The sequence below is a fragment of the Dermacentor variabilis genome, chromosome 2, assembly GCF_050947875.1.
Source record: "Dermacentor variabilis isolate Ectoservices chromosome 2, ASM5094787v1, whole genome shotgun sequence".
Lineage (NCBI taxonomy): Eukaryota > Metazoa > Arthropoda > Arachnida > Ixodida > Ixodidae > Dermacentor > Dermacentor variabilis.
Genome location: NC_134569.1, coordinates 82,938,043 through 82,964,874, shown reverse-complemented (window position 1 = coordinate 82,964,874; position 26,832 = coordinate 82,938,043). Strand labels below are relative to the sequence as shown.

The 26,832-nt window shown below is 44.6% G+C and overlaps 1 protein-coding gene across 1 annotated transcript; it reads left to right on the top strand.

Annotated features, from left to right (window-relative positions):
• LOC142572182 (snake venom 5'-nucleotidase-like) lies at positions 1–25,272 on the top strand. Its single transcript, XM_075681115.1, has 9 exons — positions 1–1,273; positions 1,600–1,737; positions 6,183–6,408; positions 8,658–8,843; positions 12,205–12,399; positions 14,493–14,753; positions 18,765–18,920; positions 23,969–24,160; positions 24,994–25,272. The coding sequence occupies exons 1-9, from the start codon at positions 1,079–1,081 to the stop codon at positions 25,248–25,250; spliced, it is 1,806 nt and encodes a 601-aa protein (XP_075537230.1). The 5' UTR covers positions 1–1,078; the 3' UTR covers positions 25,251–25,272.
• The last annotated feature ends 1,560 nt before the right edge of the window (positions 25,273–26,832 follow it).

Genomic DNA, 26,832 nt, shown 5'->3' with positions numbered 1-26,832 from the left:
CTGCACGGACATATAGCTTTTTTTTATCCGTAAAGACAGGACTACATTGTTTTCTAAAAAAGTCAGGAACTGAATCTAGCAAGTTTCAACAACTTTTGCTAAGCCACAAGGCCCCATATAAGAAATTTCAAAATCCTTGATGCTAGACTGGCGTATTGGCGCTGGGGTTTTGGAGTAAAATTGCAAAAAGTGTAACTTTGACATTCGTTTCCTCTTCTAATAATGGACCTATTACCGCAATATTACCGAAAATAGAGTTTTGAAACAATACTATTTTATCAGCGTAAACTGCTTTATTGTTTCTTTTTGGTAACCCATTAAATGCACTTCTATCGCCTTACACTCATGCAAACAAAAAAGAAAGTAAACAGAAAGAAAAGGCTCCGAATTCATTCATCGCTTGAATAGGTCATATGCAATGTTTTTGGCACTTCAGCTGTTCGCAGGGGCTTTCACTCAAGGCACATGTCAAAATGAATCTCTGCTTTTCTTTCTTCGCATCTGGTGAAAATATACTTATTATGTTTTGTCGAACGAAATATTCAATACTGAGGCGGCGGCATCGAGGAGAACAAATTGTCAAATCTCCTCAGCGTGCACGCTTGACTACACGAGCTTCGTTTTCTTATTTCACATGGCTCGTTCCAGACCAATTTCCACAGCACTGCACGGTTTTATGGGAGCAGAACAAAGGTACAGAGAAAGTACGCACAAACACATGCCGTTGTTGCATGGCTCGACAGGCTTACGAATAGCCCGAAACGCAGGGGCCTGCACATTGTTGAGCCAGCTTCATCCGAGACTGCGATCGAGACGTGTCCGCAAAAGACGCTCATCCGAACACTACGTTTTGGGCAGACGCAAAAAAAGAAAGAAAAAAGTTTAGTAGTTTGTTTCAATCTTGCAGCACTTGCAGCATGTCATCTTTAGCAATTAAAGTGCCTGGCAAGCGTTAAAATGCCGCGGCTCTCACATAAAAACACAAAGCCGCTAAAAGGTCCAACGTGGCGTTTTGTGCGGACAGCCGGATGTTGACGGGCGCCGGCGTAGAATAAGGTTTTTTCTACATAGTGTGAAGATGTTGGCGTTAGTGGTGCCACTTCTTTTGTGCGCTTGCTGCCTCGCCGAAGAATCTGGTTTTACTCTGACCGTGTTGCACACAAATGACGTGCACGCGCATATTGAAGAAAGCACAAAGTACGGTGCTATGTGCAGCGACGAAGATAAGAAAAGCAAGAGCTGCGTTGGAGGCGTTGCTCGGATCAAGGCAAAGGTATGTGCACACCCTTCGAATACCCTTTGTTGTTTGACGAGGGTGTGCGAAATCTGACGCGTGTTTCGTTCATGCGTGTATTCTTCCGATTGTATTGGTGGTTTGATTAATCTCAGAAATGCTAATCACTTACGAACAATTATCAAATCAAAATAATCGTTCTTTGCTGCAGTAATTCTGTATTACATTTATGTTGCGACTCTAAGGTGCATAAATACTGAACCATAATTGTTCTGTCAAATCAAAATTACACTTGATTTCTTGTAGAAAGCTACTGCGCATGCTAAGCGTCTTTCAGCTTATCTTTCATCGCGCTTTTACACCAGGTCACAGACTTGAAGAAACGATATCCAGGAGCCTTATTTATGAACGCCGGTGACTTCTTCCAAGGAACCGCATGGTACACTGTGCTGAAGGAAAAAATTATATCAGCCGTCATGTCGGAAATGGATTACGATTATGTGGTAAGAGACAGTTTCTGTGTTAAAGCGATAGAAGCCGCGTGGACGTTCTTAGATAGTACGAGCGTCGCTGAACTGCAACTCATAGGCAATCTTGCACAGTCTGCCTACACATATATGTCACATCTTGCTAAGCAACTTATGAGGGGTGTTCTATAGAATTGAAATTGTAAAATTATGTATGTTGCGTAATTGCGTGTTCCGTTGTTGATATATAATTTAATATGCTCACTAGTATGAAACATAGAAGTAATTTAGTGAAGGCACGCGTGCACGCACACACGCACACACGCACATAAATTGTTTAGAAGCCGTTGAAGGTATTAGAAAGCTCTTCACTTTAAGAAAGAAATTATTGCTCTGAAGGCTTATATTTGTCAGTGAGAACATCTCGGTAGCTTTGTTGCTATATTGCGCTCATTCGGTAGAGGACTGAGCCTTTAATTAGCAGATCTGCAGTCGTTCCGGAGCCCTTTCCTGCAGCCGCCACAGTGGGAGGAGGCGGCAAGAGAGCAGGACAGTCCTTACTGAGTGCGGCGGCATATAAACAGTCTGAACCTTTAGACGCCCTCAAGCTCTCACGTGACAGCTATAGTGTCGAGATACCCGTCTGCTCGCTTATGCACACAACCATGTTATGAAGGCATGACTTCAACGGAGCCAATTTGTAGCTTCGCATTGTCGCCCATTGCCTACTTCACAACCTCTTGAATAGTCCTGGCTATGTTTAGTGAAATTTGACGAAATAATTATTTACCGGTATAACAGATCGGACTTCTTGGACGACGACAAAAAAAAAAGGGGGGGGGGACAAGGAGAAGCGCTGACTTCCAAATGGGAATGTTTATTGAACACGAAAGATATTCATTTGTTGTTTGTTTATGCTTTACACAACGTGCATATAAGCGAGAAGAGCCGTACAGATTAAAATGACAGTGAAAATCGTGACTTGTTATTGCGCAAAGCGGAAAATTTGAGCCAGTTGGAACATCGACATTTCATGCATTTCCTGCGCTTTAAAGAAATAGGAAAAATTAAGAGGAGAACAAAGCTGTCTTTTCGTCTTTCTTCGTTTCTTAATTTTTTCCATTTCTTTAGAGCGCTGGAATTGCTATTACTCATTCTGCATGAACGCCCTCCCCCCAAAATAAACGAGTCTTTCCTGTGATAAACTGACGGATGGTTTACTAACCCGTGGTGCGCCTTCGTGCGTCATCTGAGCAGCTTCAGTAATTACGCGTGTGCGTTGATTCTCATGTCTGCCGAGGACCATGGCTTGTTCAAACTTCATAGTGCAACCACAGATCTGACGGTGAATGACTGAATAAAAAAAAAGCTTCTTCTCCATAGCGCACATTGTTATTGTGCTCACGCAGATGGTTTAACCGTCTCCCTGTCCAGCCTACGTAGCAGCTGCCGCACGAAGAAAGACAGCCGTACTTCCTTTCACTAGACGACAGCTGAATAATTTTCAACTCACGCTCAATGGACTAACCTTGATGTTTTTGAAAGAGCCTAAATTTCTTGGCGTTATTCTAGACCGCCAGCTGACATGGGAATCACACGTCTGCGCAATTGAAAAGCAGACCAATGCTGTAATAAACGTAATTCGGTGACTCGCTGGCACAATGTGTGGGAAGATCAGTCACTTCACTATTAAAAGTTCAAAACGCACTCATAAAACGATTGCTTATTCGGCACTTACTCTTCATGGTTTCTCGCAAACTTCTGAGGAACGTCTTGAACGTTTACTGGCAAGAGGCCTGCGAGTTTGTCTTGGTCTAAGAGTTTGTCGATCATACCTCCCTCGACACGCCTACCTGCAAGAATTCGTCAAGCTGAATCAACCCGACGTCATAGCATTGCAGGAAACCAACACGCAGAACGTCCGACTGCAAGGACACTCCACATATGCACAAACCCGACGCGCTGCCATATTGGCGAAGAAAACTCTCACAGCCCAAAAACACGACGTAGAGAACACCGAGACAGACCACACCCTAATCGAAGTCTTACCGGAACGAAAGACGCAGAAAAGCCTATTCGTGGCCAGCGTGTACAGCCCGCGTCGCGACCAGCTACCGGACTTGCAAAATGCAAAATTAAAACTCATCGCCATATTTAGTCATTCCATGCAATACACCACGGACAAACCGTTCATGCGCGCTTCTCTAAGGAAGAAAAAAACAGGAATTTGGCCATTTTCTCTCGTGCTACTAATTAACCGACACACCTAAAAGTTTGCTCACATATCACCCATAATATTGCCTTCAAGCTGTCCAAAATATTAACTCGCTGCCACTCTACCAGCACACCGAGAAAACATGAGCATAACACGCGAATGTTTTTGTATTTGGACTAATAGCTTCGTGGAGAAACGAGAAATGCACGGACAAAAAGCAGGGCAGCAGGCGACTCACAACTCAATTCGTTTTTCCCCATTGTGCTTGAAACTCCATTCAACTGTCATTTTTTCGTAGGTTCCGCTCGTCAACGTCAAGTGTGGTGATTCAAAATTGTGCATGATGCACATCTACTGACTACACAGGTGCATGATATTGCCGTTAAAGCATATGTGAGCATAAGCGTTGTCGTCACTGCTATGCGCGAACACATCGCCCGGTAATGCCCCTGTAAACTTCGGTAATATACAAGGCTTATGCCAGGTAGCGCACGCGGATAGCAGTGAGCTGCATAGTCACGCGATCTTCATTCACCACTCATTGTTGCATTTTATAACATCCCTGACGTATTACGGAACGTTTCAGCGAAGGCGAAATAACTTCATGCAGAAAGTACACGTGCTCCTCTAAATTTTAATTATTTTTGTTCCTTGTGAGTGCTATACGTCGATAATACGTTCGTGCTTTCATTGAAGCAAGAAGTGCAATGACGTATGCATTAATATTACAATATTCTAAAGATAGACATACACGGAAGGAAAACAGTATTGAAAGCTGATATTGCTAAAACTTCTCAGTCAAAAAGCATTTCAGACCTCCACGTTTATAAAACGTCCGAAGCGCCGGAACAGTGCGGCTTGAAAGGTAGGGAGACGAGGATACGGGAACTTACGAACAATCTTTTTGCTCTGTATTACCTATTTATGCTCTTACAGAGTGGGAGCTAAAGTTCCAACTCAGGTGATGTGTCCATATTTCTCGTTTCTAGTTCTGTTTGTACATTATCTACATGGAAACTGAGTGCCAACTGAGTGACATATTGAATATGTTACTAACGAACGCTTTACGCCAGTCGATATATAGAATATGAAAGGTCACTGCAGCCTTATGGGCTCTTTGCATACACGATGCATCATAAAAGATGTCACTACCAGCGTTGTTGCTGTTGTACACCTCTGCGGTGATCCGCTATTGCGCAAACGGCAATACGTTGACCGACAAGGTAAAACTCTGCAGCGGTATTTGCGCCATCATGCAGATACTTCTTATTGACGTTCTCGTAATTAGATGGCTACCCGCTAGCTGGCAGGCAAGCATAGGAGCGACTCCCATCAATTACATAAGCGACAAACAAATACCACTGACAGCGCAAACTATTAAGAGCATTCATGTCCAAGCAGCAAAAGCGACCCCAATAAATTGCCCTGGAATGATAATATTATACTTCGAGCAAGGAAGACAAAAATTTTAAGATACTAACATTCACTTCATTCAAATAAAACAGGGTTGGTCAGAGTTAAGAAATTTCCAAGCAAACATTTTTGTGCATAACCGTTTGCTGCTCATTATACTATAGATTTATGATAAGAAGCTTGCGAATGTATCGAAGTACCTTAAGGTACAGATGGAAAATATCGTACTGGATACAATAACTGTGGTAGCATCATGTATTTGTATCTCAAATACTTGTTGCCCGGGTATTTTGTATCCCATCATGATGCAACTGCAAAGTATCTTTGCCCAGCCCTGGCCTTGTGTAACCCTTGTATGTGTATGCGTCTTTAATACTAGTTTTCCTCTTAATTAAACAGCACGAGCCAAAGCTTGCGGACGGCATTCACTAGGACAACTCGCAAACACGCTCATGTGCGTTAAAAAAAAAACGGGGACGAGTAAACATGCAGAAAAATCTGATTTGCGGGTTCTAAGGGCGTAGCTGCAATGTTCAGGGTTGGGGCTTTTTTTTAGAGTAAAATGGGGTGTGGGCGTGATACATTTGAACGACAGCACGCGTCACTACAATTGCCGAACAAAGGAGTCGCGATACAACAAGGGGGCTGCCCTAAAATGGATATGTAGATATTTCCTAAATGTCTGAAGGGACAGGGTGATGCCCTGCTGCACATGCATTATTCGAAAAAATAATCTAATGATGACATAGTACATAGATTCAAGGTCATGATTTACTAAAGTGCACAATCACCCTAAGACAAGCTGATAGTTACTATAGTACACTTCTTTATTTTTTCTCGCGTGCCATTCCAGTGCCTTGGGAACCACGAGTTCGACGATGGTCCAGAAGCGCTCGCGCTGTTTCTTGAAGCCATGAAAAAGGCTAACGTGACAGTCGTAAGCACGAATACCGACTTTTCGACGGAGCCGGCTTTACAAAATATCAGCCTTCCGAAATCAGTGACGATCAAGGTGAACGGCGTATCTGTGGGCATCGTCGGTGCAGTACTTCCCGAAACTCGATTTCTGTCTAATACTGGTAAGCTCAAAGAACTATATTGTGGCATAATCCCAGAATTTTTTACATATGTTAAGCTGAGCTTGTAAAAGTTGGCTCAGAGGTGCCTCACTTTAACCAGGTGGACACAAAATGCGGTGCAGGTGGCGCTTCTGAATGATTAGATAAAGTTAATGACCATACAATTATCGATTTACTGGTCAAGTTTACACCACATTATTGAATACAGCCGTTATTTGATGCAGAACCCTTCGCAGTCAGCGATGAGGCCTGCATTCCGACGCGCCGGCGTCTGATGGTGGATAATCAGCAGCATATATCAAAGCGAACAAAATCAGCAAGCGCTCACTCTCATCCTTTCGAGGAGTGGCTTTGAGTCACAGTTAGAGCCTTCAGTAATAAGAACAGGCGAGTAATAGGAACATACGAGCTGAGTAATATACAATTCTCTCGGGTATACGTGGAAACGCTCAGAAAAATGACAAAAGATGGGTTATTCTTGGCTAACGCTCTTTTGCAATGGTTAAAATGCATTCATACAAAAGGTCGGTAAATAAGAGCATCAGCACTACTAATTGCGATGCTAACTATTTAATCCTTCCTACACAAAATAATATAGACCTCTGTATATTTCCACGTACCTAAAAGGTGCAGCTACGTAGGTAAAGCTTGTTTAGTGACTGCAGCTTATTCTACATTCTTTTTTTTTAACCAGTCTTTAGGTACTTGCTAGATCTGACGCAGCTGTGATAAGCTTCGGAGGAGCGTAGGAGTTTCTTTTCGAGTACCTTATCCTTGCTGTTACAATCTGTATATTGGGCGCACTTAAAACAAAAAAACTCCGTTATATCCTAAGAGGAAAAGTAAATCTAAACATGATAGGCAGTCGGGGGTCAGTAAATTTTATATACCCGATAAGTCCGGCTTTTTTTCAAAAAAGGCGGCGTTTTTCTTAACCAGCCTAATGTAACGATCACATTTCAATGCTATTTCTTTGCGTTCTTCGTAAGTCGGATGACTGGCGCTCTGCCCACTGTATCGGCCGGCTTTGAATGGCAGACGATATGAAAGGAATACAATAGAGTGAAAAAATCGTCACAAGATGCTGGCCATCGCCTCCGTTAATCACGTTTATTCGGCATTCAGCGATGCACAAGCGTTATCTTCAGTGATGTGATTGTGCGCAGATACACCGGTTCTTCTTTTTTTATTAACGTTCCAGGACCTTTCTGATAGTTTGTCGGGGTGTACATTATAACCTTATTACAAAGATTTTTACGTTCCTTCTGCTTGCATCAGTCGATCAGATGAAAAATCCGTGAAGAAGCGTTATACAAAGCAGTTAAACATCCTCAACGTCAGAAGTATGGCTTGGAGGCGAATTGCTGATCACCGGGACCCAGATTGCAGTTAGAATTCTCGCCCTGTATTCAAATTGCAGAGCTTACGGTAGAACATGCGCCGGCCGATCTAATTAGTCAGCATAATATTAATAAAAGCTACGAACAATGATAATCTTAAGAACCAAAAGTTTTTTTTATATTCTAGTCCTCATTTGTGGCAGTGTTTTTATTTCGACCACAGATTGTTATGTGTATCACCTCGCGTTCACCCTATAATAATTAGCTACTTTACCGCGTAGTTCTAATGTCCGTAATAAAAGATAAAGCTTCAACTAAAAAAAAAAAACAGCGGTGACTATACCTAATGTAAATGTATAGCCTCAGTTGACGAAAGAAAATACGCGTTCAGAAGGGGAGAAGAAGAAAAGAAACTGCGGCGCTCACGTGCCTGCATCAATGTAACCGTGAGATACAATATCATAGTAAAAATACTCTCAGACGATCGCATCTTGTGGACAGTTCATTGTCGTTCTATTTCAGGACTTTCGGCTATGGCAATAAACATTTTTACAAATTTAAATGTTCTAAAATAAAAAAAGAGCACTATGCATTGTAGAACGTACCGAATATTTGAGAACGCACATAGGAAAGAGAGAGAAAGATAAAATAGGGGAGAGAGTGGCGGTAAGTCAACCAGACGAGCGTCCGGTTTCTGACCTACACTATGGGAATAGAAAGGGGAAGCAGAAAGAGGGAGAGAGTGAGCAAAGCACGGAGAAGGGGTCACAGGAGGACTATATAAACGGTAACTCAGGCTAGCGCGCTTCAACAACTGCACTATATATAGTGTGCAAGATTAAGTGCGTTGGCGTGAACGGCAAACTTAGCGAGAATAGTTGCTTTACCCCGTGCTCCTGTTTCTTACAGGTAAAGTGGAATTTGAAGATGAAATTACGAGCATTAAACAAGAAGCAGAAAACCTCGAGAAAAACGGTGTGAAAGTGATTGTGGCAATAACGCACTCGGGATACCCACGAGACATCGAAATCGTGAAGCAAGTGAAGCAATTGGATCTGCTCGTCGGCGGACACACAAACACGTTTCTGTATCATGGTACTGAATCATCTGGCATTCCTTCCTTTTCTTGTTGAAAAGCGGCTCGGACACAGCTTGATTTGTTGTGAGAAGCTGCTAACGTGGATTCGCAGAGTAATATTGTTTTCCAGAAATTTACCTCCATTTGTGGTTAGTCACAGCAGAACCTTTCTCATCTTCCCGGCATGTTCTCTTCATTTGCGTCATGGTTACGTTCGCCACTTACCGTTTAACATTTCCGCAGGTGGGCTGACTTTGTGGACGCTTAATACGTCACCGAAAATGGCTAGGTAATATTAAGACCGAGGCCTTGCAGTCTTTCAGAAGTTAATCGCGAGAGCGAAAGATCATTTGAAAGGCAACTTAAGAATAAAAAGCCGAGGACGCTTAAGCACTTCTCATAAGTTGTGAATGTGAAAGCACTAATGTCCAATTGAACGCCGCAGAGCGGTCTTTCGCGTTATTGACTTCTCACGGGAAAGAGAGCGCGCTTTGACTTGACCTTATAGAGGCGCAGTTAGAACGCTGGCGGCTTGCGCGGTCAAGGAACGCACGGACAACACAGGCTTCCACGAGCAAGATCAAGGGTGACGTGAGGTCGCTTTGATAGAGAGAGAGAATAAACATTTATTTCGTAAAGCGAGTAGAAAATTTCCTCGATGAGTGGGGCCTTCAGTCCAGGGCTCCATTGCCATGCGCGACTTCGCGAGCCCGCTGGATCAGCCGTTGCTGTTCCTGATACCCACTCCCCTCATGGAACACAGCAAGTGTACCCTTTCGCCAACTCTCTTCCGTCCGGGCGCGAGTTAGCACGCGCGAGCCAGCGTCACGAATGCGTGGTGGGCGCTCGGGGCATGGAGTCGCAGCCAATGGCAGGTTTCGCTGCTATAGACGCCGCCAGCATTTTTGATCAATGGGCCATTTGATCCCTTTGCATCGATAATGACGCCCCGGCAATCTTGTTGCGGCTGACTGATAAGGTTTCATGGGGATGCCGTAGCCCCAAGAGGGCCTGCCCAGCAGGCCGTAACCATGCCCCACGCGTTCCTTTTTTTTAAAGGAAGGGGACGGCGACACACACGGGAAAATATTATTTTCTGGTGCGCGGTACTTAATGGCAACAACAAGCATAGTGTCGGCGTCGCCCAAGATCTTGCAGGTACCCGTTATTTGCACTTGGCTACCTTCCCGGACGCCCAACTTTACTCAACAGAGTACCCTCGAGACCTCGTCAGTTGTCCACAGGTGGAATACGGTGAGGAGCGCACTTATTCTCCTGCCATCGCAAGGAGCACAGCCAGACACTTGTAGAGGGCAAGCAACCGCCGCCCATGATGGACAGGACCAGTGATGCTCAGACCACTCCGTACGGTAGCAAGAATCGTGATGATGACGCTGCATCACAGTACGGAGGTGTCCAGATGGCAACAAGTCGTCGCTGGACCAGAAATCGAGTTGCTGAGCTTATGTCGACGATGGTAGTGCGCACGCTTTTATGCGGAGAACAGTGGTTGGCTCGTTACAGTTCTGCTGCTGGGCTCTGCCCTCGGCTCACAATGGCGGCAGCGATCCATCGAACATGGAACGTTGCTGCTGCTGCTGCTGCAAAAAAAAAAAGAACGGAAAAGGCTCGCTTGCTGATGTTTAGGTGTGGTATCTTCGGCAGACCACCAGCAGGCGAACCTTAATGGCCATCGGCTCGTGCGGCAATGTACGTTTATGATCCCTCATAGAGCATATCCTAAGCCCCACGTTGAGCGCCGATACGAAGCTGTGACCTCGGAGTACCCTTCAGCAGGATCCAGTCGTTGAGTGTATTCCTCCTCATTTTAGATGCCCTTTAATACGATGCCACGAAGGCGGCTTGTTCTAGTGTCACTTAGCTCCGAATCACCACAGGTCTAACGTCTCGAAGCGGCAGCAGGGCTATTAGAGACGCTGCAGGTGAGAGCTACGAATTAATTTCGACCAGCTGGTGTTCTTTAGCGCGCACCTACATCAGAATACAGTATTTTTTTTATATCTTATCTCCGCTGGAATGAGGCAGATACAGCCTAGATTCGAACCCTCGATATCGTGCTGAGCAGCAGAACACCGCAGCCACTGTATCAGCAGGGTATGTGTCCTAGCGCACTGATTAACAATGCTTCAACTACATTAGCGCTCGCTGTTTGCTCCCGAAAAGGCACAAGATCGCCAAAACGAGACGTTGGCTGCATTGTCTCCAGCCCATAAATGACTATTTGCTGAGGTGTGGAAAGGAGATAGCGAACAAACGTGAGGAGTAATAAGACAAAACGTGCTAGTTCGAACAGACGGGTAATATAGGTAGCGTTCGCGAACGGGGCTACGCCAGCGCGATCTAGATAGCAGGCATTCGTACTCTGCTTTATGACGTCGTGCTACATGGACCAAAATTTCGATTGCCAAGCCCAGCGTGACGAAAGCGGTGACGTCAAAATCACCGCGGCTTTCCCGTGAGCGTCCCCATTCTATTCTATGGTAGTTGGGCACGGTAGCATGACGTCAGGGGTCGAAGTGCTATATAGGAGGCTTTCGGTACGCACAGCAGGCAGGAAGTTTCGGTGACGCGTCGTCAGGCGATCTCAAAAGCAGTTCACGACTCGCAAGAATGGCAACCTTCAAAGGCGTATAACTACGGTGTACGGCGCTGTGATAATTGTGTTTGAGGACTAGTTACACTTAATCAATACCCTCCGCGTTTGACTCACTGTCTCAACTGTGTTGCAGGAAGCGTTCCAGGAACTCTTTAAGGCATCAAGTATTTGTATGGAACAGGAAAAGCGGCACCGAAGTATTGAAGATTTCAATTAGAATGCAGCGTTCGGGGTGTAAAATTCAATATTCGAAAGACTTTTTCTATAGTTCATGGGGAAACGTTCCATGCATATATTTTTCGTGTTGGCATAATTTTGTGCGTTGCAAATATCGTTTTTTTTTACCTGGTTATTAGGTTGGAAGTTATACAGTGTGTTAGTGCTTAGATATATTTTTCTGGATGCGGACTGAAACAGAGTAACGAAACGTCACTGCTACGCGCTAAAGCCATGATCTGTGAAGTATAGGCACGTTGGCTGTTATTGGCAGATTCGAAAACATGACGCGAGATACGTAAGCAGCCCTACCTGTCGGTAATTGCTGGCATATGACTGTTGTTTAGGAAAGAGAGAACATAAAACACATATAGCCAAACATTAACACTCGCGTAAAGCACCTTCTTCAGTGTTAACCTTCTTGCTTTCAACACACTTTCAGAATAAGTCGATCTGTTTACAGTTTGCCAGATTCTTCGCAAAACTGATGAATTGATTCGGCCGCTTCCTGAACACAGCACCAAAATGTTTAATTACAGGTGAAGGCTTTCCTAATGAAAACGTTCCAGAAGGAGACTACCCTACCGTAGTGAACAGAAGTGACGGTAGCAGAGGTCTTGTCGTGCAAGACTACTGGTTCGGAAAGTTTCTCGGCTTCTTGCAGGTCAACTTTGACAGCGAAGGAAAAATTGTAAACTGGACAGGAAATCCTATCCTGTTAAACAACTCAGTGGAAGAAGGTAAGAAGCAATAAGAAACATGCATACGGCAGAGCCAGCATTTCAGAATGCCCTGTCGCTATCGGGCATGGTCTCGACTTTGTTTACGAAAGTTGCGGCATGTACAGAGTATAATAATGAGGGCAAAACTGGTATGACAGACGTATTTTCCTGGAAAAAGATGGGGACAAAGTCGACGAAGAAGCTCATTTATAAAAAGCGACATTAAATTAACAGCTGCTCAGAGATGGCTCCAGTAAAAGGCAGTCTACGTGACCAAATGAAAACTAAGTGGACGATATGAGGAGAAGAACAGGTGCGTGTGCTCATTGAAATATCAAACGCGCCCGTAGAAATAATATTTAGCGGGGGTATAGGGGGAGAAGCTGAAAGCATGTGCTTCTTCCTAAACCATTTCATTTCATTTCTATATGGATTAAAGCGCTTTGAATGTTGGAGATGATTTGAAAAATGAAAAAAAAGGCAAAAATAGTTTGGGACGTAATGTGACGCTTGAGATTAAGGTTGAAAAAAAAGTCAAAGGTTTGAACGAAGTATTTGAGGCAACGTTGCAAGAAACAATGATGTTCCTCACTGGAAATGTAATTATTGCCCTCTTTACAATGTCAAGAGAAGGCCATGGTCCCAGAATGAACCTTAAGAGGAGCGCATGATTCTTAATTGCTGCAAATTTGACGCAAAGTTTTCGTTTTTGCAGGTCACAAAGCGGACAGGCTAACACACGTGAGATGTCCTCATCTGTTTCACCACACAAGAACATGATGATTCAGCGCGCACTATTTTATGTAGGAAGTGGGTGGTGAAGGCCACACCTAGTCGAAGTCGATTAATAAAATTTTGACCTCTCTCGGAAAGCTAGCAGAAAGTCGCGACTTTTGTTCTGTACGGCCCTAGATACAGAATAGTTATTTCCGCCTGTTCACCGCAATGTGTTGTTGGAGACCATTCTGTGGAAATTGTCTTCATAATGTACGTTATGTCAGATCTGAAGAAAGTTATAATGTGTATGTCGCCGTGTTCATGAGGCCGTCTTTTTTTTTATTTCGTGTGACTGGTCGCTCCCAAATAATTCAGTGTGGCTGGGTACTCACGGAACTGCAAGACACGTGCACACGATTCAGCACTGTGGGTATATTCTACAATCGAAGCAATAGTTTCACTATATGATGTCTTGGACCGGATGTTATACCGAAGCTCTACTGCCGACTTCGAGTCGGATCATACCACTAAGTTCTGGAATAACAATGTTGAAAAAGCTCAATCGCATGCTGAGCCATCCTGAATACAATACCCATCTGTGAATACCCATTTCTTGCATTTTGATTCTCGTGCAGTTGAAGCAAAACAAGCTGGACAGCAGGCAAGGATTGAACTTCGCATTTCTTCTTCTTACCTGCTTCCTGTACACACGCTTGTATATGTATGCGGGGAAATCCATAGTTTCTGCAGATCACTATAACGCATGTATATAGGGTAATGCTTAGATGATATCGGGCCCTTTTGAATACAGTTAAGACCCGCTTTTTAAAGTTTACGTTGTCGAGTGTGTATGGTACTTATGGTGCGTAAACGTATGGAAGAAGTGGCATGTGTTTTTCTTGTCGTGGCAAAGTTATAGTCAGCTCTCGTGCATCTTACACGACCAGTGTCCTTGACGTAGCATTCGGAACACAACGGTAGATAAACTATCCGTGCCATTATCAAATGCAACTTGTTCTCCACCGAATACGATAATTCTCGCAGTACCGGTAACGAGTATCTGAGCGTTGGCCGTTTACCAACGCCACGTGGAGCATGAGCAAGGTGTCCGTTGAGCTCTCCTGTATAGTGCCTGTCAAGTAGCGCAAGAAACTCACCACTTTGTTCAGGTTCGACACCAGCAATTCAAAATGTCAATGGCATGCATATATTTCCATTGTCCAGTACTACTCTCAGAAAGCGACTGTGCGTTTTACGAAAATAGTTTACTTGGACTTGAGCACTTCGTCGTTTATTTCCATCTTTTGTCCGTTGTCGTGCCGTGCACATCAGCAAAATATTGAAATAGTGTACGAGCGCATACACTCATGCAGCGGCATTCTCTGTTCCTTCAGACACAAGTATGCTGGACCTCGTCAAATGTTACAAGGAGAACGTGACGAGAGCCATCAATGAGGTCATCGGCCGCTCGAAGGTGGAGCTAGAGCAGGCGGACAGTATATGCCGGCTACGCGAGTGTAACCTTGGGAACTTGATGGCGGATGGCTTGTTCGCCTACTACGCGGACAAGGAAAGCAGCGAGCCCGACTTCTGGTCTGATGTCAACGGCGCCATTTTCAACGGAGGTGGTGTCCGCGCGCCCATCCCTCAAGCTGGTGAGCATTTGACACTGACAAAAAAAATGAACTCAAAAATAACGGCATGTCTTTGTTGCATCGTAGCTGGAATGTTGTAAAGTGTCGCTGCATGGGCTGTGTGAAACATTTACAAGTATAACTTAAGATTAGCAATTAGCGTAAAGTCAGTCGTTGTTCAATACGATCAGTACATTGATAAAACAGAATGTAAATTGGGAAGTTCAGTCTCGAAACTAGTGTGCTTTGATGGCCGCCATAATAAAGGGCTGCGGATTGCTCTTCGCCACCTGTTATACAGGTATATGAGGGGTGATGCCCAAACACATCTTGAGAGAGCGATAGAGGTAACCTAAATAGGAAAGAAAAAAAATATAGTCAATCAGTCAGGGCACTAAATTAGGGATCGAAATCTGAAAACTTTCCTTTTCGTGTAGGAACTGCTTATTTTCGGCCAGCCACGTTCGCTAACAAGTTTCGCTATCACGATTAGGCTGGTGAGTGTACTTAAGAATGAGTCTAGCCTACTAATTGCTTTCAGAACATGGATCCACGTTTACTTGGGGGAGGGAACATGCATATGAAGAGTAACAGAGGTCTGAAGACTAAAAAACAGGCAACAAACAAGCCGGTGCGACCATGTTGTATTCTTTAAGGCGATCACGAGAGAGAGAGAGAGAGAGAGAGAGAGACAGAGAGGGAGAGAGAGAAATGTTTAATGGCAGAAAGATGGAGTGGTCGGCCTGAGTGAAGTGCCTCTAGCCTGCTACCCCACGCTGGGGAAGGGGTTCGGAGGAGCGACAGAGACAGAATGTGAATAGGAAGGAGGGTGGTGGTATGGTGAATATTATGATGATGAGGGCTCCACAGCATACTGTATTTGTGCAACACGTAAGAGTACATTCAACAGCACAGCACAGTCATCTTCGCGGGCAGAGGTAGAAGTTACTGCGGTGTAGCTAGGAGACTGTCTATAGCGTCCATAATTTTTGCCTCCGTTAGCGCAACTGGCTCATTTAAACCAGACAGTAGCAGCTGCAGGGCGTCGATTATTTGTAGCAGCATGGCGTTGAGGACAGAGTCCGATGGTGATTCTTCATTGCACTGTCCTTGCTCGCGCTGACAGTCCAAGGCCCGTGTGAGTGGTGGCAAGTGTGGCCATGTATTAGATTCCGGGCTTTCGCGGCTCGCTGGAAGCAACGGTTCCGAGAGATCAATCGATGCCGATTCAACTACCTTTTGCTGGACCTGCGGAATTGGAGCCATGGAGCTCTCGTTTGGACTTACAGCTTGTCCACGTCGATGGCGGCATCGTCTCCTCCGGTGTTGCACTGACGCTACCGCCTCCTTGTCGGTTATTGCCAGCTTTAAGTACAAAGTGAGGGCTGGCAACTCTTTTTCTGGCAGCAACTCTATTTTAGAGGCTTCAGCCTTTCCAGATAGCCCCACCTCAAAGGCAGAGCTGTGTTATCGGCCACAGTCAGTATTTAAGATTTGCAGCTAATTCAAAGGCACTTAATGCTTATAAACGTGAGACCTTAAATTACTGTGGATGCCATCCAAGAGATAGGTAATAATGAATCAGCACCCAACATAACTTTGCTAATGGGAGCATGGTTCTCATCCTACGACGAACCAAGTCTTTCAAATAAATCTAGGTAAAAAAAGGTACACTTGCTATCAAACCTCGTCGAAAAAAAACTATATGTCTTAATCTAGCATTTATTCAGTACATACTGCATTTAGAAGACAGAGCAGGGTATGTGAATGTAATGTAATGTAATGTATAAATAAATAAATAAATAAATAAATAAATAAATTAATTAATTAACACCAATGGGATTCCATGTAAAAACCCGTATGTGTCCATATGACATGGCATACGGAACATGTGCAGGTATATGGAACTCCTACAGTGCCACATGTATAATATGCGACATTTTTCATATGATATATCAGAACATACTGGTTGTTATATGGTATACCCATATGTTCGTATATTGTATATGGGAGTTATTGGGCATGCGCGACTTTTTCGGTAGGAAGTTCCAAATGGAGACGTGGGTTTTTATATGGGAACCCCATTAGTTCTTCCGAGGTAAATTAAATATGAGACGTATTAGTTATCCCGATATGGAAGACGAGATATTTTGTTAGATGGCGGCAATATGAATTATTACGAAACCAGCAAGGCAACATTCTGGCTCTTCCATTCGGTGCTCCACTGAAATAAACAAATAATTATTCCTGCTGTTCAATCAATCAGAGCAGAGGAAATAGGAATGGTTATTTATGCTTGACTGATTTGAAGGTCATTAGAAGTGGCTAGTATACAGCTACTCCTTGCAGAAGTGCGTGGCCTCATACCATGTTACAACCGTTGTTATACCGTATATACAGCGCAGGGTTCCAAAATTTCAAGTATGAAATACTCGTATTCAGCAGAAACTGAACAGCCAGAGCTCCTAGAAAACTTGAATGCGCGCTTACTCCTACTTACGTACTTCACCGCTTACTATTTTTGTTTCTTTCTTAATACAGTATTAGAGAGGGCCAACACTTATCCACAATGACAAAATTGCTTTTTTGTCTTTTATATTTGTTTGTAAATTGGACATCCAAGCTCATTTTAAAGGTTTCTTTCTTGAAGCGAAGCTTTGTTCGCCTCTTCCTTGGACTCTTCCACTGCTGCTGCTGCTGTCTTGCAGGCTGCTTCGGGATGTGGTTCAGAGCGTGCATATACATAGCAGCAGCTTGGTAGAGACGAAAGGCGATGCAAGAGATTCGTTAGGAGCTTCCCAATAAAGGTCGTCACAATGCCCTCTGGAGCTCCCTGCCCGTTGACACAATGCCATCTTGACAGCTGTAACTATCCATGACCCACCCCAAAAGCATTGCAGAAACTGTCACACTTACCTTTCTACTACTGTGGAACAGCTCAGAGGGGAGATGGATAGAATGGTAGAGAGGAGGTATGGAGAGGTGGCAGGTAATCGGTAGAACCGATGCAGCCGCGAAACGAGTGAATGACAGTCTTGCCACTCTTCGCTCGCAGTTCTAATACACGGGTCTGGGGGTTAGACGGAAAAAGTGACGTCAGAAGGCGAGAAAACGCTACTACTACACATGGCAGCTGTTGCGGACAAGCTGGATAAATTTACGTTCAAGGTACGGGGCGGTACGTTTCTGCGACTTCTGGAAAATAAACGCCATGCAGATTTGTCAAGCGGGAAAATGACGGACGGCGTGCAGACGCAACACCCCATTAAAGCACCGTAGCGTCTAGGCGACACTACGGAAGCGGTCGCACGTCAAATCAACACTTATGGGCCCGTCGTGGTATATAGCGTTGAGGCTATGGCATTGCTAGAGGCCGCGGGCTCTATTCCGACAGCAGCAGCCACATTTCGAGGGGGCGAAATAAAGGAAGTTCGTGTGCTTAGATTTAGATGTTCGTTAAAGAACCTGAGTGGGTAAGAATTATTCCGTGGTCCGCCACTGCGGCATGCATCTTAACGCGACTGTGGTTTGGCAAATACAAGCCCCATAATTCAATTAATGTTTAACCCTTCTGCCTTGATGCGATGTGCCTTGTGAGGCAATGACAATGCTGAACTTCTCGGAGGTTATGAACAGTGGCGCACAACAACGTCTCAAGCAAAGATGTCTTACTGAGTGTTGTGTTCTACTCAGACAAACAGCAATATTGCTCGCAAAGTAACGTTTGCCATCAACTTATATCTCGTGTTTTACTAAATGCTGAAGAAATTCACCGTCAAGATCACCACTAATTATCGTGAATTAAAGCAAACAGCATATAGAAGGGTTTGCTTACGTAGATTTCCACAGTGCAAAGGATGCACACAATTTTTTTTTACTTGAGTGCTCCTTCCTAATGAACTACCTCTGTTACATGCTGTTTTCTCGGCATTTATTACAGCTGCTCTTTCAAGCAGTAGCTGAGAGTCAATCAAAATTGAAAGATCGGCTCATCGATAACATACTTTTGTCTCTTTTCCTCTTACAACGAAGCTCCCATAACGATGGGCCATATATTGGCTACAATGCCTTTCGGCATGTCGGCCGTCATCATGACACTCAATGGCTCCGAGCTACGAAGCATGTTTGAGTACTCAGTCTCTGAGTACAGTTACCAAAAGAAGCAGGGCCGATTCTTGCAAGTATCGGGTGAGTTATAACATTCTTTGGCTACATATTTATATTAATGTCTCGTAGTCCAGATAACTTTTGAGACTGTGGTACCTTGCTAGTTTTCCCGGGCACTCACTTGCTTAGATACACATGCAAGCACAGAACGTGCGTGCTTCTAAGGGCACAAACCAAAATATATTCACCAAGTGACAAAATTTACTGGTAAGTCCAAAGCAACCAGAGTCAGTCTGCATGTGGATAAAGCGTAAAAGAAGCTTACGGCAAGCGCATTCCTTTTTGTCTTCAAAGGATGCCTGTGAGGAACAGCCAAGATGATTATTGGGGGCGAGGACTTACGGAGTCGCCATCTGTCGGAAGCGCCACCCTTGCGTAGTATGAGGGATCACGCAGCATGCTAATCATAGGTTTGGCTTTCGGCGCTTAATAAAAACACCACGAGGTAGCCCTCTTGTACATTTAAGTAAGTACTCTCAAAACGAGGGAACTTTACTATTGTCGAAATAATAACCTTGGGCAAACTGAAAGCACAGAATCGTTTACAGACGCCATCTCTTTACCGAATACGCACAGCGGAAGCCACCTCGCGATGGCCGCAATGGAGTCTCCCAAATCTGCTTGTGTGAAAGATCGGCAATCGCTGAGCGCAAACTTTGTGAAATATGTTCTTATAGTTGGCGGTCTGTATAACCAAATGGCGCATAACAGAACGAAGCCTCAGTGCATGCAGTGATCGCATGGGTTCGCGGTGACCGACTGCGCGTCTGCATGCATGTCCACGCACAATGTTTCGCTTTCACTGGGAGCGTTTTCGCACCGTGCTGTGAGCTGTGGCCGCAGAATATGAGCATTTGAAAGTCCACAAGGAACCATTGTTGCGTGGACGTTCTCAGAGCTGTTCAAACACAATTTCGTTTTGACAAGGGACTTCGACGCCTACGCGGCGACTGTGATATGCCGTCGCGACGATTCAATAATTTTTTTTGTTCTAAATTCTTGGACTTTTCAATAATATTTCTACAGTTGCATCGCACTGTATGCACTCAGCGGACGATTTCGCACTGCTTCTTTTTCGTAATCAAGTGCGTTAATTCATAACACAAACATGACCATATGCTATGCCTTTGTTTAATGTGCTTCTTACCACTTCCTTTCCATTCCAGTAAACTTGCCAGTGTCTAGCATCAACAAGTTCATATACCAAACTGTCGCGACATTAGCCGGGCAGCAAGCGCGGGCGAACGTCTCAGTGCGCGTTTTCTGCTACTCACCGAACATCGCAGTCCCGGCGCCGCAGCAGAAATATTCCTCGCGTGTGTTCTTGCTGCATACCCGAGTTGTAACCGATAGCTGTTTGCCGGTTCTAACTCTCGCGAGCCAAGCTTCACGCAGCTTCTTGTTCTGGAACTACATGTGTATATGGCTGAAACCGGGCTCCTTCGCGTACGTCCGGCACTGCGGCACCGAGCAGTAGCCTACCATGCTACACGCCTCCTAAGGCAGCCACTGCCTATTTTAGTGATTTCAAATGTTGTCAAGCAGACAACCAAGGCGAAAAAAACCTCACCACTTAATCAGAACCGCAGCGCAGGTGTGACTTCAAATTTTGTTTTCATTTTCAGCTCGCTTCGGCGCTTCCGAAGCAGCCGACGCGGCCGCTGTGTTCACGTGATCCCTGAAGTCACGTCACGCCGACGGTGGCGCCAGCTTTTCCAGTGGTGGAGCTCGCCCCCAATTCTCGAAATGTTGGAAGCGAATCTCTTCGAGATACAATATAATACACGACACGGTGTTCTTCGTTGCGGGAAGATTTTGTAAAATATTGATGCAATTTTCTTGCTATCATGGTATTTATTCGGTACTATTAATATTTCTAGAGCATTGCATCTGCGGCACAAGAACGTGCTGACTTTGATCATGATGATGAATTGTATTTTAATGGCGCAGGAGCGGTGCAGATTATAATGCGTTTATACACGTTTGTTTATGTTACTGGTTTGAACTTTGTTTTGTGTGTTACTTGACTTGGTTCAGTTAACAGTCGAAAATATTTGGTCCATTAAAAGGGCGAGGGGCATAATATTTCCAATAAATATCGTTACGTAAAACGACGCGATGTGTGGCTATTTACAATGCATTTACGCCGAGATACACAGCAGCAACCAAGATGGTGGACAGCTTGCACACCAGACAGGCCTGTCCTCTTCGTCGTCTGCTCCAGGCAGAATGTCTCTCTCAGAATGAGTTGGCTTCGTAATATTACCTCCGGCGGTAGGAGCGCCGTCTCGCTGCAATTTAAACATTGATAGGAGGAGGGCGTTACGCTTTGAGTCTGCTGACGTGAACTATGTCACTCGGAGTGATCGTAGTTGGCACAGTCTGCGAAACGGGAACAATTTGGTAGGTGACGTCCGTGGCCTGGCGGACGATCCGGCAAGGGCCCGCGTACCGAGATAACAACTTCTTTGACAAGCCAACACGACGGAATGGACACCACAGAAGAATAAATGCAACGGGTGAGAAACGAACGTCGTGATGCCGGCTATCATAAAGGCGCTTCCGGGTCGCTTGCGAGGCCGACGACAGCTTAGCGCGGGCGATCTGACGCGCGTGATCGGCACGAGCAGTGGCATCACGTGCACGTTCGCAAGGCGGCGCTGTAGCAGCCGGAAGCAGGGTGTCCAGTGGTAACGTCGGTTCATGGCCAAAGATGATATAAAAGGGTGTATAACCGGTGGTGTCGCAACGCTACGAATTGTAGGCGAAAGTCACGTAACGTAGCGCGAGGTCCCAGTCACGGTGGTCAGATGAAACATACTTTGAGAGCATGTCCGTGAGGGTGCGATTTAGGCGCTCGGTGAGGCAATTTGTTTAGGAACGGCAGGAAGTTGTCAACTGGTTCTGCGTTGACGAGGGGAGCAAAATATCGTTGATTGCGGGGGACAAAAATGCGCGGCCTCGATCTGTGAGCAATTGTCGAGGGGCGCCTTGGTGTAGAATAACATATATATGTAGTCGTCCACGTAAATGTATATATTTAACTGTGTGTGCGTACCTTTCGTCACGATGACCAGCGATCAAGACAATAGGTGTGTTCGTACCTTTGTTCAAAATTCTGTGTCACTTCTGCGCGGTAAGCTGAACAGCTTCGCTGGTCATCCACCTTGACAGACTGGAATGACTGGAATGATGTGTTTTTCTCATTCCGGGCGATAGCAGCAAACGCGCCGGCAGTTGACACCATCGCCAACCACAACGGCTACTGGAATGAGCCCATAACACCTTACGCTGTAAAAAATAAAAGAACAGTATAATTTCACTCTATGAAAGAGGATGAATAGCGAAGATGTGTATCTGTTGCCCTTAATGGTGAACTGTCGATTACCGGGTGTCAAACGCCGTATTCACATAAATAGAAGGCGAGGCGCTACTTGTCGCTGCTCCACGATGTCGCTGCTCCACGATAAAACAAATGAAAGAAAGAAGATTCATCAGTATATTCAAGAGAAATGTGTTAGCATTACGTGGCACCTCTATGAGGTCCGGGATAAATGATTTCAACCACGTTCCCCACATTGCGAAGGTGTTCAGGAGCTCACTCAACCCACGTGCCGCCTCTTCGCGGAGCGAAGTGCAGTTGACGGGTGTACCGTAACAGAACCCCATCCTCCCCCACCCCCCACCCGGGATCTCTACCACGTGACCGGCTTCCAACACTTAACATACATACATTTCTTCCCACTTTGACACTCCTAATGCTACTGCGTTAAAAGGAAAGACCGATTGAAAGAGCTTTATAACTGGCTTAAACACTTAATTGATGACAATTGAAGCTGAGTTCTTGCTACCGTTACACTACATGTCGTACGTATGGGTCTATATATTACCTATTGTTGGACATTTACATTTCAACAACTGTTCCAACTGTTGCAAACTTATGTCTAACAACGTTGTGTAACAACGGTCTTAGGCATTAGGTATAAACAACCGCATTACTCAACACACTGATGCTGCACAAAAATGAACACTGATGTTTCCTATTCTTTTTTTTCCTTTTCTTTGGTAAGGTAGCTCTCACATCCCCCGAAATCACGGATGTGCTGTCCAACATAGAGTAAGACAACTACGGCAATTTTTTCTCTCCAAATAATCTTTTCCACCTTTCACACCCCGAGTAATACAAAGAATGATAACACCACAGCTGCGGCAACCTTGTACTTGACTTGTCTGTGTTCAAACAAGAAACTGGAAACATACGACGCGTCCAATTCTAACAAATTATTGTAAAGCCTGTCAAAAAGTTGAGTCGTAGCATCCAACGACGTGGTCAAAGTCTTCATTTTTTGTGCGCCTGTTAAAAGCGCCAATACCTTAGAAGCCTTGGGGAAACAGCATCGAATTAACCGCTATCATTAAAGCTGGGGCCGCATTCCATGACCATTTCTAGCTTTCACGTAAGTTTACTGTTAAAATTCATTGCAGCAATATTTAAGTTCGAAGGAGTATGTTATTTTCTGAAAGCTTCCTTTTCGTTGTTTCACATTTACGTCTGTGTAGAGTTGAGGAGAAAAAATATTTTCTATTGCTATTTGCTTTTAGAGCTGTTTGCATGACCAGTACTGCTGTAAGTAATACATCTGGCGAAAATTATTTTTCAATGACCCTGGCCGGCTTTCCTGCGTAGGGTAAAGGCAAAAATCCTCAGGCGGATTTCCCCGCCTTTCGCCCGTCAGCGAGCGATTTACTTATCTTCACTAAACTGCCGTGGTAACTCTTTCGATTTGCAACGTATTCTTAGATTCTGGAGCAGTACTGCTAGTGCTTTGCCTGCAACTAAGGAGTAATTAGTCCCCCTTTTGGACACTGGCTTGAACCGGACGCTCTATCTGCTTGTTACCATGTGTACTTGTGGTTGGTAATAGCGCATGCTGTATATCCGGGTGTACTGTGTAGCAGTGGGTCAGTTCATGCGTCAACCAATCTTTTTTAGAGTAGCATGCTAAGCGTATCGCCAGGCGAACATCTCGAGCGACTCATTAAAGAGTGCTTCTCTCTCTGTCTTGCAGGTATTCGCGTGACGTATAACGTGGGGTATCCTCGTAACTGTCGCGTCGTATCACTACAAGTCCTGTGCAGAAAGTGCAAGGTGCCTCGATACGAGGAAGTAAGTGACACCGGGGTTTACCGAATTGTCACCACCGACTACATTACGAGAGGAGGAGATGGCTATAACAAATCAACGAATGCCACAAGCGGAGGTGAGGAAGAGGTCGAAGTTTGTGTATAGTGTTTGGACTTGAACACACCTAAACCCACGTTACAAATCACTCTGCCGATCTGATCGTCGCTTATTAACTTATTGTTTGATGTAGAATAATGTAGAAAAGCTGCGGCAGAAGCCAGAAGCACATCGAACAATATGCGGCGCTTCGTCTAGAAGGATTACCCGCAGTGTCCGCTTAAATCACGTGGTACACGGCTGCGGACGGAGTTTTTTTTCTCTTGGAGCTCTGGAACAAGGCACGCAATTAAGGGCAGACGTTCCTCGACGCCCGAGTAAATCTGCCCGTTACTCTTGCAATAGAAATATGCGATCGCTTTTCTTGTAAAGTATTCTAAGAGACCACATATGGGTGTATGTGGACAAGTGATTTTCATGGGACTTCGCTATGCCGCAATTACACTCATTTATTGAATAAAGAAGAGCTTACTTAGACGTCATCCGACCACACCTTCAGTATAGTAAAGAAGGCCGGCTGTCCAGAATGAAAGATTTCACGGATACGGGGAGTCTTCAAAAGACCCAAGAAGTTTGTTGTGCGCTTGCGCGTGCAAGGCAATCTGAAGTTTCCACGGCGAAAGAAAAGAGCTCTTCGCGATCGTTCTCACACGCGCTCCTACATGATACGAGTGCTACGTACGTTTATCATTAAGCATGCATGCATCCCTTTAGACAGCGGCATAAAAGCTGCGTAACGATAGCTAGCCTAGGGCCCTCTCCCCATGGGATGGGGCTGGTCAGGTTCAATTTGCCATGCGGATTTCACTTTGACATTTCAATACACTTTTGTTTCACTACTCTTTTCTGCAGGTCCTTCAGATTACACAGTTCTTGTGAACCATGTCAGGAAGATGACGCCGGTGAAGTCAGCCCTTGAGGGACGCATAACAATATTCAATGGATCTGAACGTGCAACGATTCCAGGTGACTCTGTCACCAACCCATCGCTCAGGAGGAAAGAGACACTATCCGCAAGGCTGCTTTCACGCCCCATAGAAAAAATAAGAGCATTTTCTTATTTACTAGCGCGTTTATTCAAAACAAACCAGAAAATTTCAAACAAATAATTGTTTAATCGGTGCGAAACATTGCATAGCATCGCCCATTGCATTCTTTAATTCAGGAAACGCAGTTTTTTTTTAATGTGTTAGATATCACTAAACTAAATTTTAATGTATTGAAAGAATTTAACAGCAGCTATGCTTAATAAAAAGAACTGTTGAGTGTTTTCTAGTGGTGGCGTCACTGTACAGTTATAACGAACCAATTGCACATCCCGTTGTACTTGGCTCTACGAGAAAGAGAGAGAGAGAGAGATGCGAAGGGCGGAGTGGGTAACTGGAACATAAATATCGAGTCTGCTACCTTGCACTGGGGAATGAGTGAGGGGAGACGAAACCTAAAGAAGAAAATTGCAAAAAAGAGAGAGAAAATAGGAAATAAAAGTGAGCAGCTATTTCTAGTCAAGTCGAAACTTTCTGCAACACACTGACGTGTGCCACCTTTGACAATGCTTTTAGTTTGCAAGCCGACACAAGCGAGCCGACAAAAGCGACGCAAGCATGTACCGCACCGCCGCACCTGTGCATGACAGCACGACAGTTGTTAAAGGAAGCTTCTCATATTAAAAAAACAAAACAAGCAAAGCATATAACTTCTGAAAGGGCAGAACAATAGCGCTTATAATGAGGGACAAAAAAGAAGGCGGACAGATATAAGCGTTCACTCGCAAGGTCAGAGTACAGGTTAACACGCAAGATCAGTACATTTTACAAACCACAATATACTCGCATTGTTATTCGTGCATTACAATGCAAGGATGGCTGACACATGGGTCAGGGTGTCTTCTAATGAAACATATTTGAATAGTTTTTCTGTTATTTGTTTCTTTCTGTGATAACAACACTATCATCGTGCCAAATTCAGTGACACAATCGCACACGTTGCTATGGGAATCAAAGATGGAAGTTGATTATTTCAAAGGAGTTAATGCTCTCTCTTAGCCATTTATTGATCCATCTTGCGGTTTTACCAATATACACGTTTTTCGCAAGCCAGTGTAATGTTATACACTGCTGCTATAGCACTAAGAACAAACTTACCGACATGCCTCACAGTGTAGTCGGATTCTTTAGATTTCTGGTTCGCGGATGCATGGTCCACGAGAGCTCAAAGTCGACATAGCTTCCTTTTTGAAGAAACTACATCAATACTGCGCCAGGTGCCTACATTATTCAGGCCATGGGCTATCTTATACTTGCATGGTACGACAGAAAACACTTTGTTGTTAGCGCTGCAATAACTGTCGTTAAATGAGTATCCAAACAACCTATCCTGGTTTTGCTGCCTTGCTACAAAGAAGAAAGAAAAAGTAAAAAAAGAAAAAGCGCGACGTTCCGGTACTGCTATCGCGCTGCTATTTCCCGCCGGCTGGTGGCCACACAGAAATGAATGCTGCGTTGCCCTACGCCTTTAAAAATTTATTAAATAAGAACCTTCTTTTAATTATAGCCACTAAGGGGTATTTTGCAACCGCAGAGCGGAACTCAAGACAGTGCTTATTCTCGTACTCTTTTGCTAGAACCATAGTCTAGAACCATTTCGAGAAGTACGTTCTAAGTAAGTGTCGTTAAATGCGTTGCTGTTACA

Coding starts and splice junctions, on each gene's coding strand:
- LOC142572182 (XM_075681115.1), top strand. CDS start 1,079: ATGTTGGCGTTAGTGGTGCCACTTCTTTTGTGCGCTTGCTGCCTCGCC. Junction 12,400..14,492: donor AAACAACTCAGTGGAAGAAG/GTAAGAAGCAAT, acceptor CTGTTCCTTCAG/ACACAAGTATGCTGGACCTC. Junction 14,754..18,764: donor CGCGCCCATCCCTCAAGCTG/GTGAGCATTTGA, acceptor CTTACAACGAAG/CTCCCATAACGATGGGCCAT.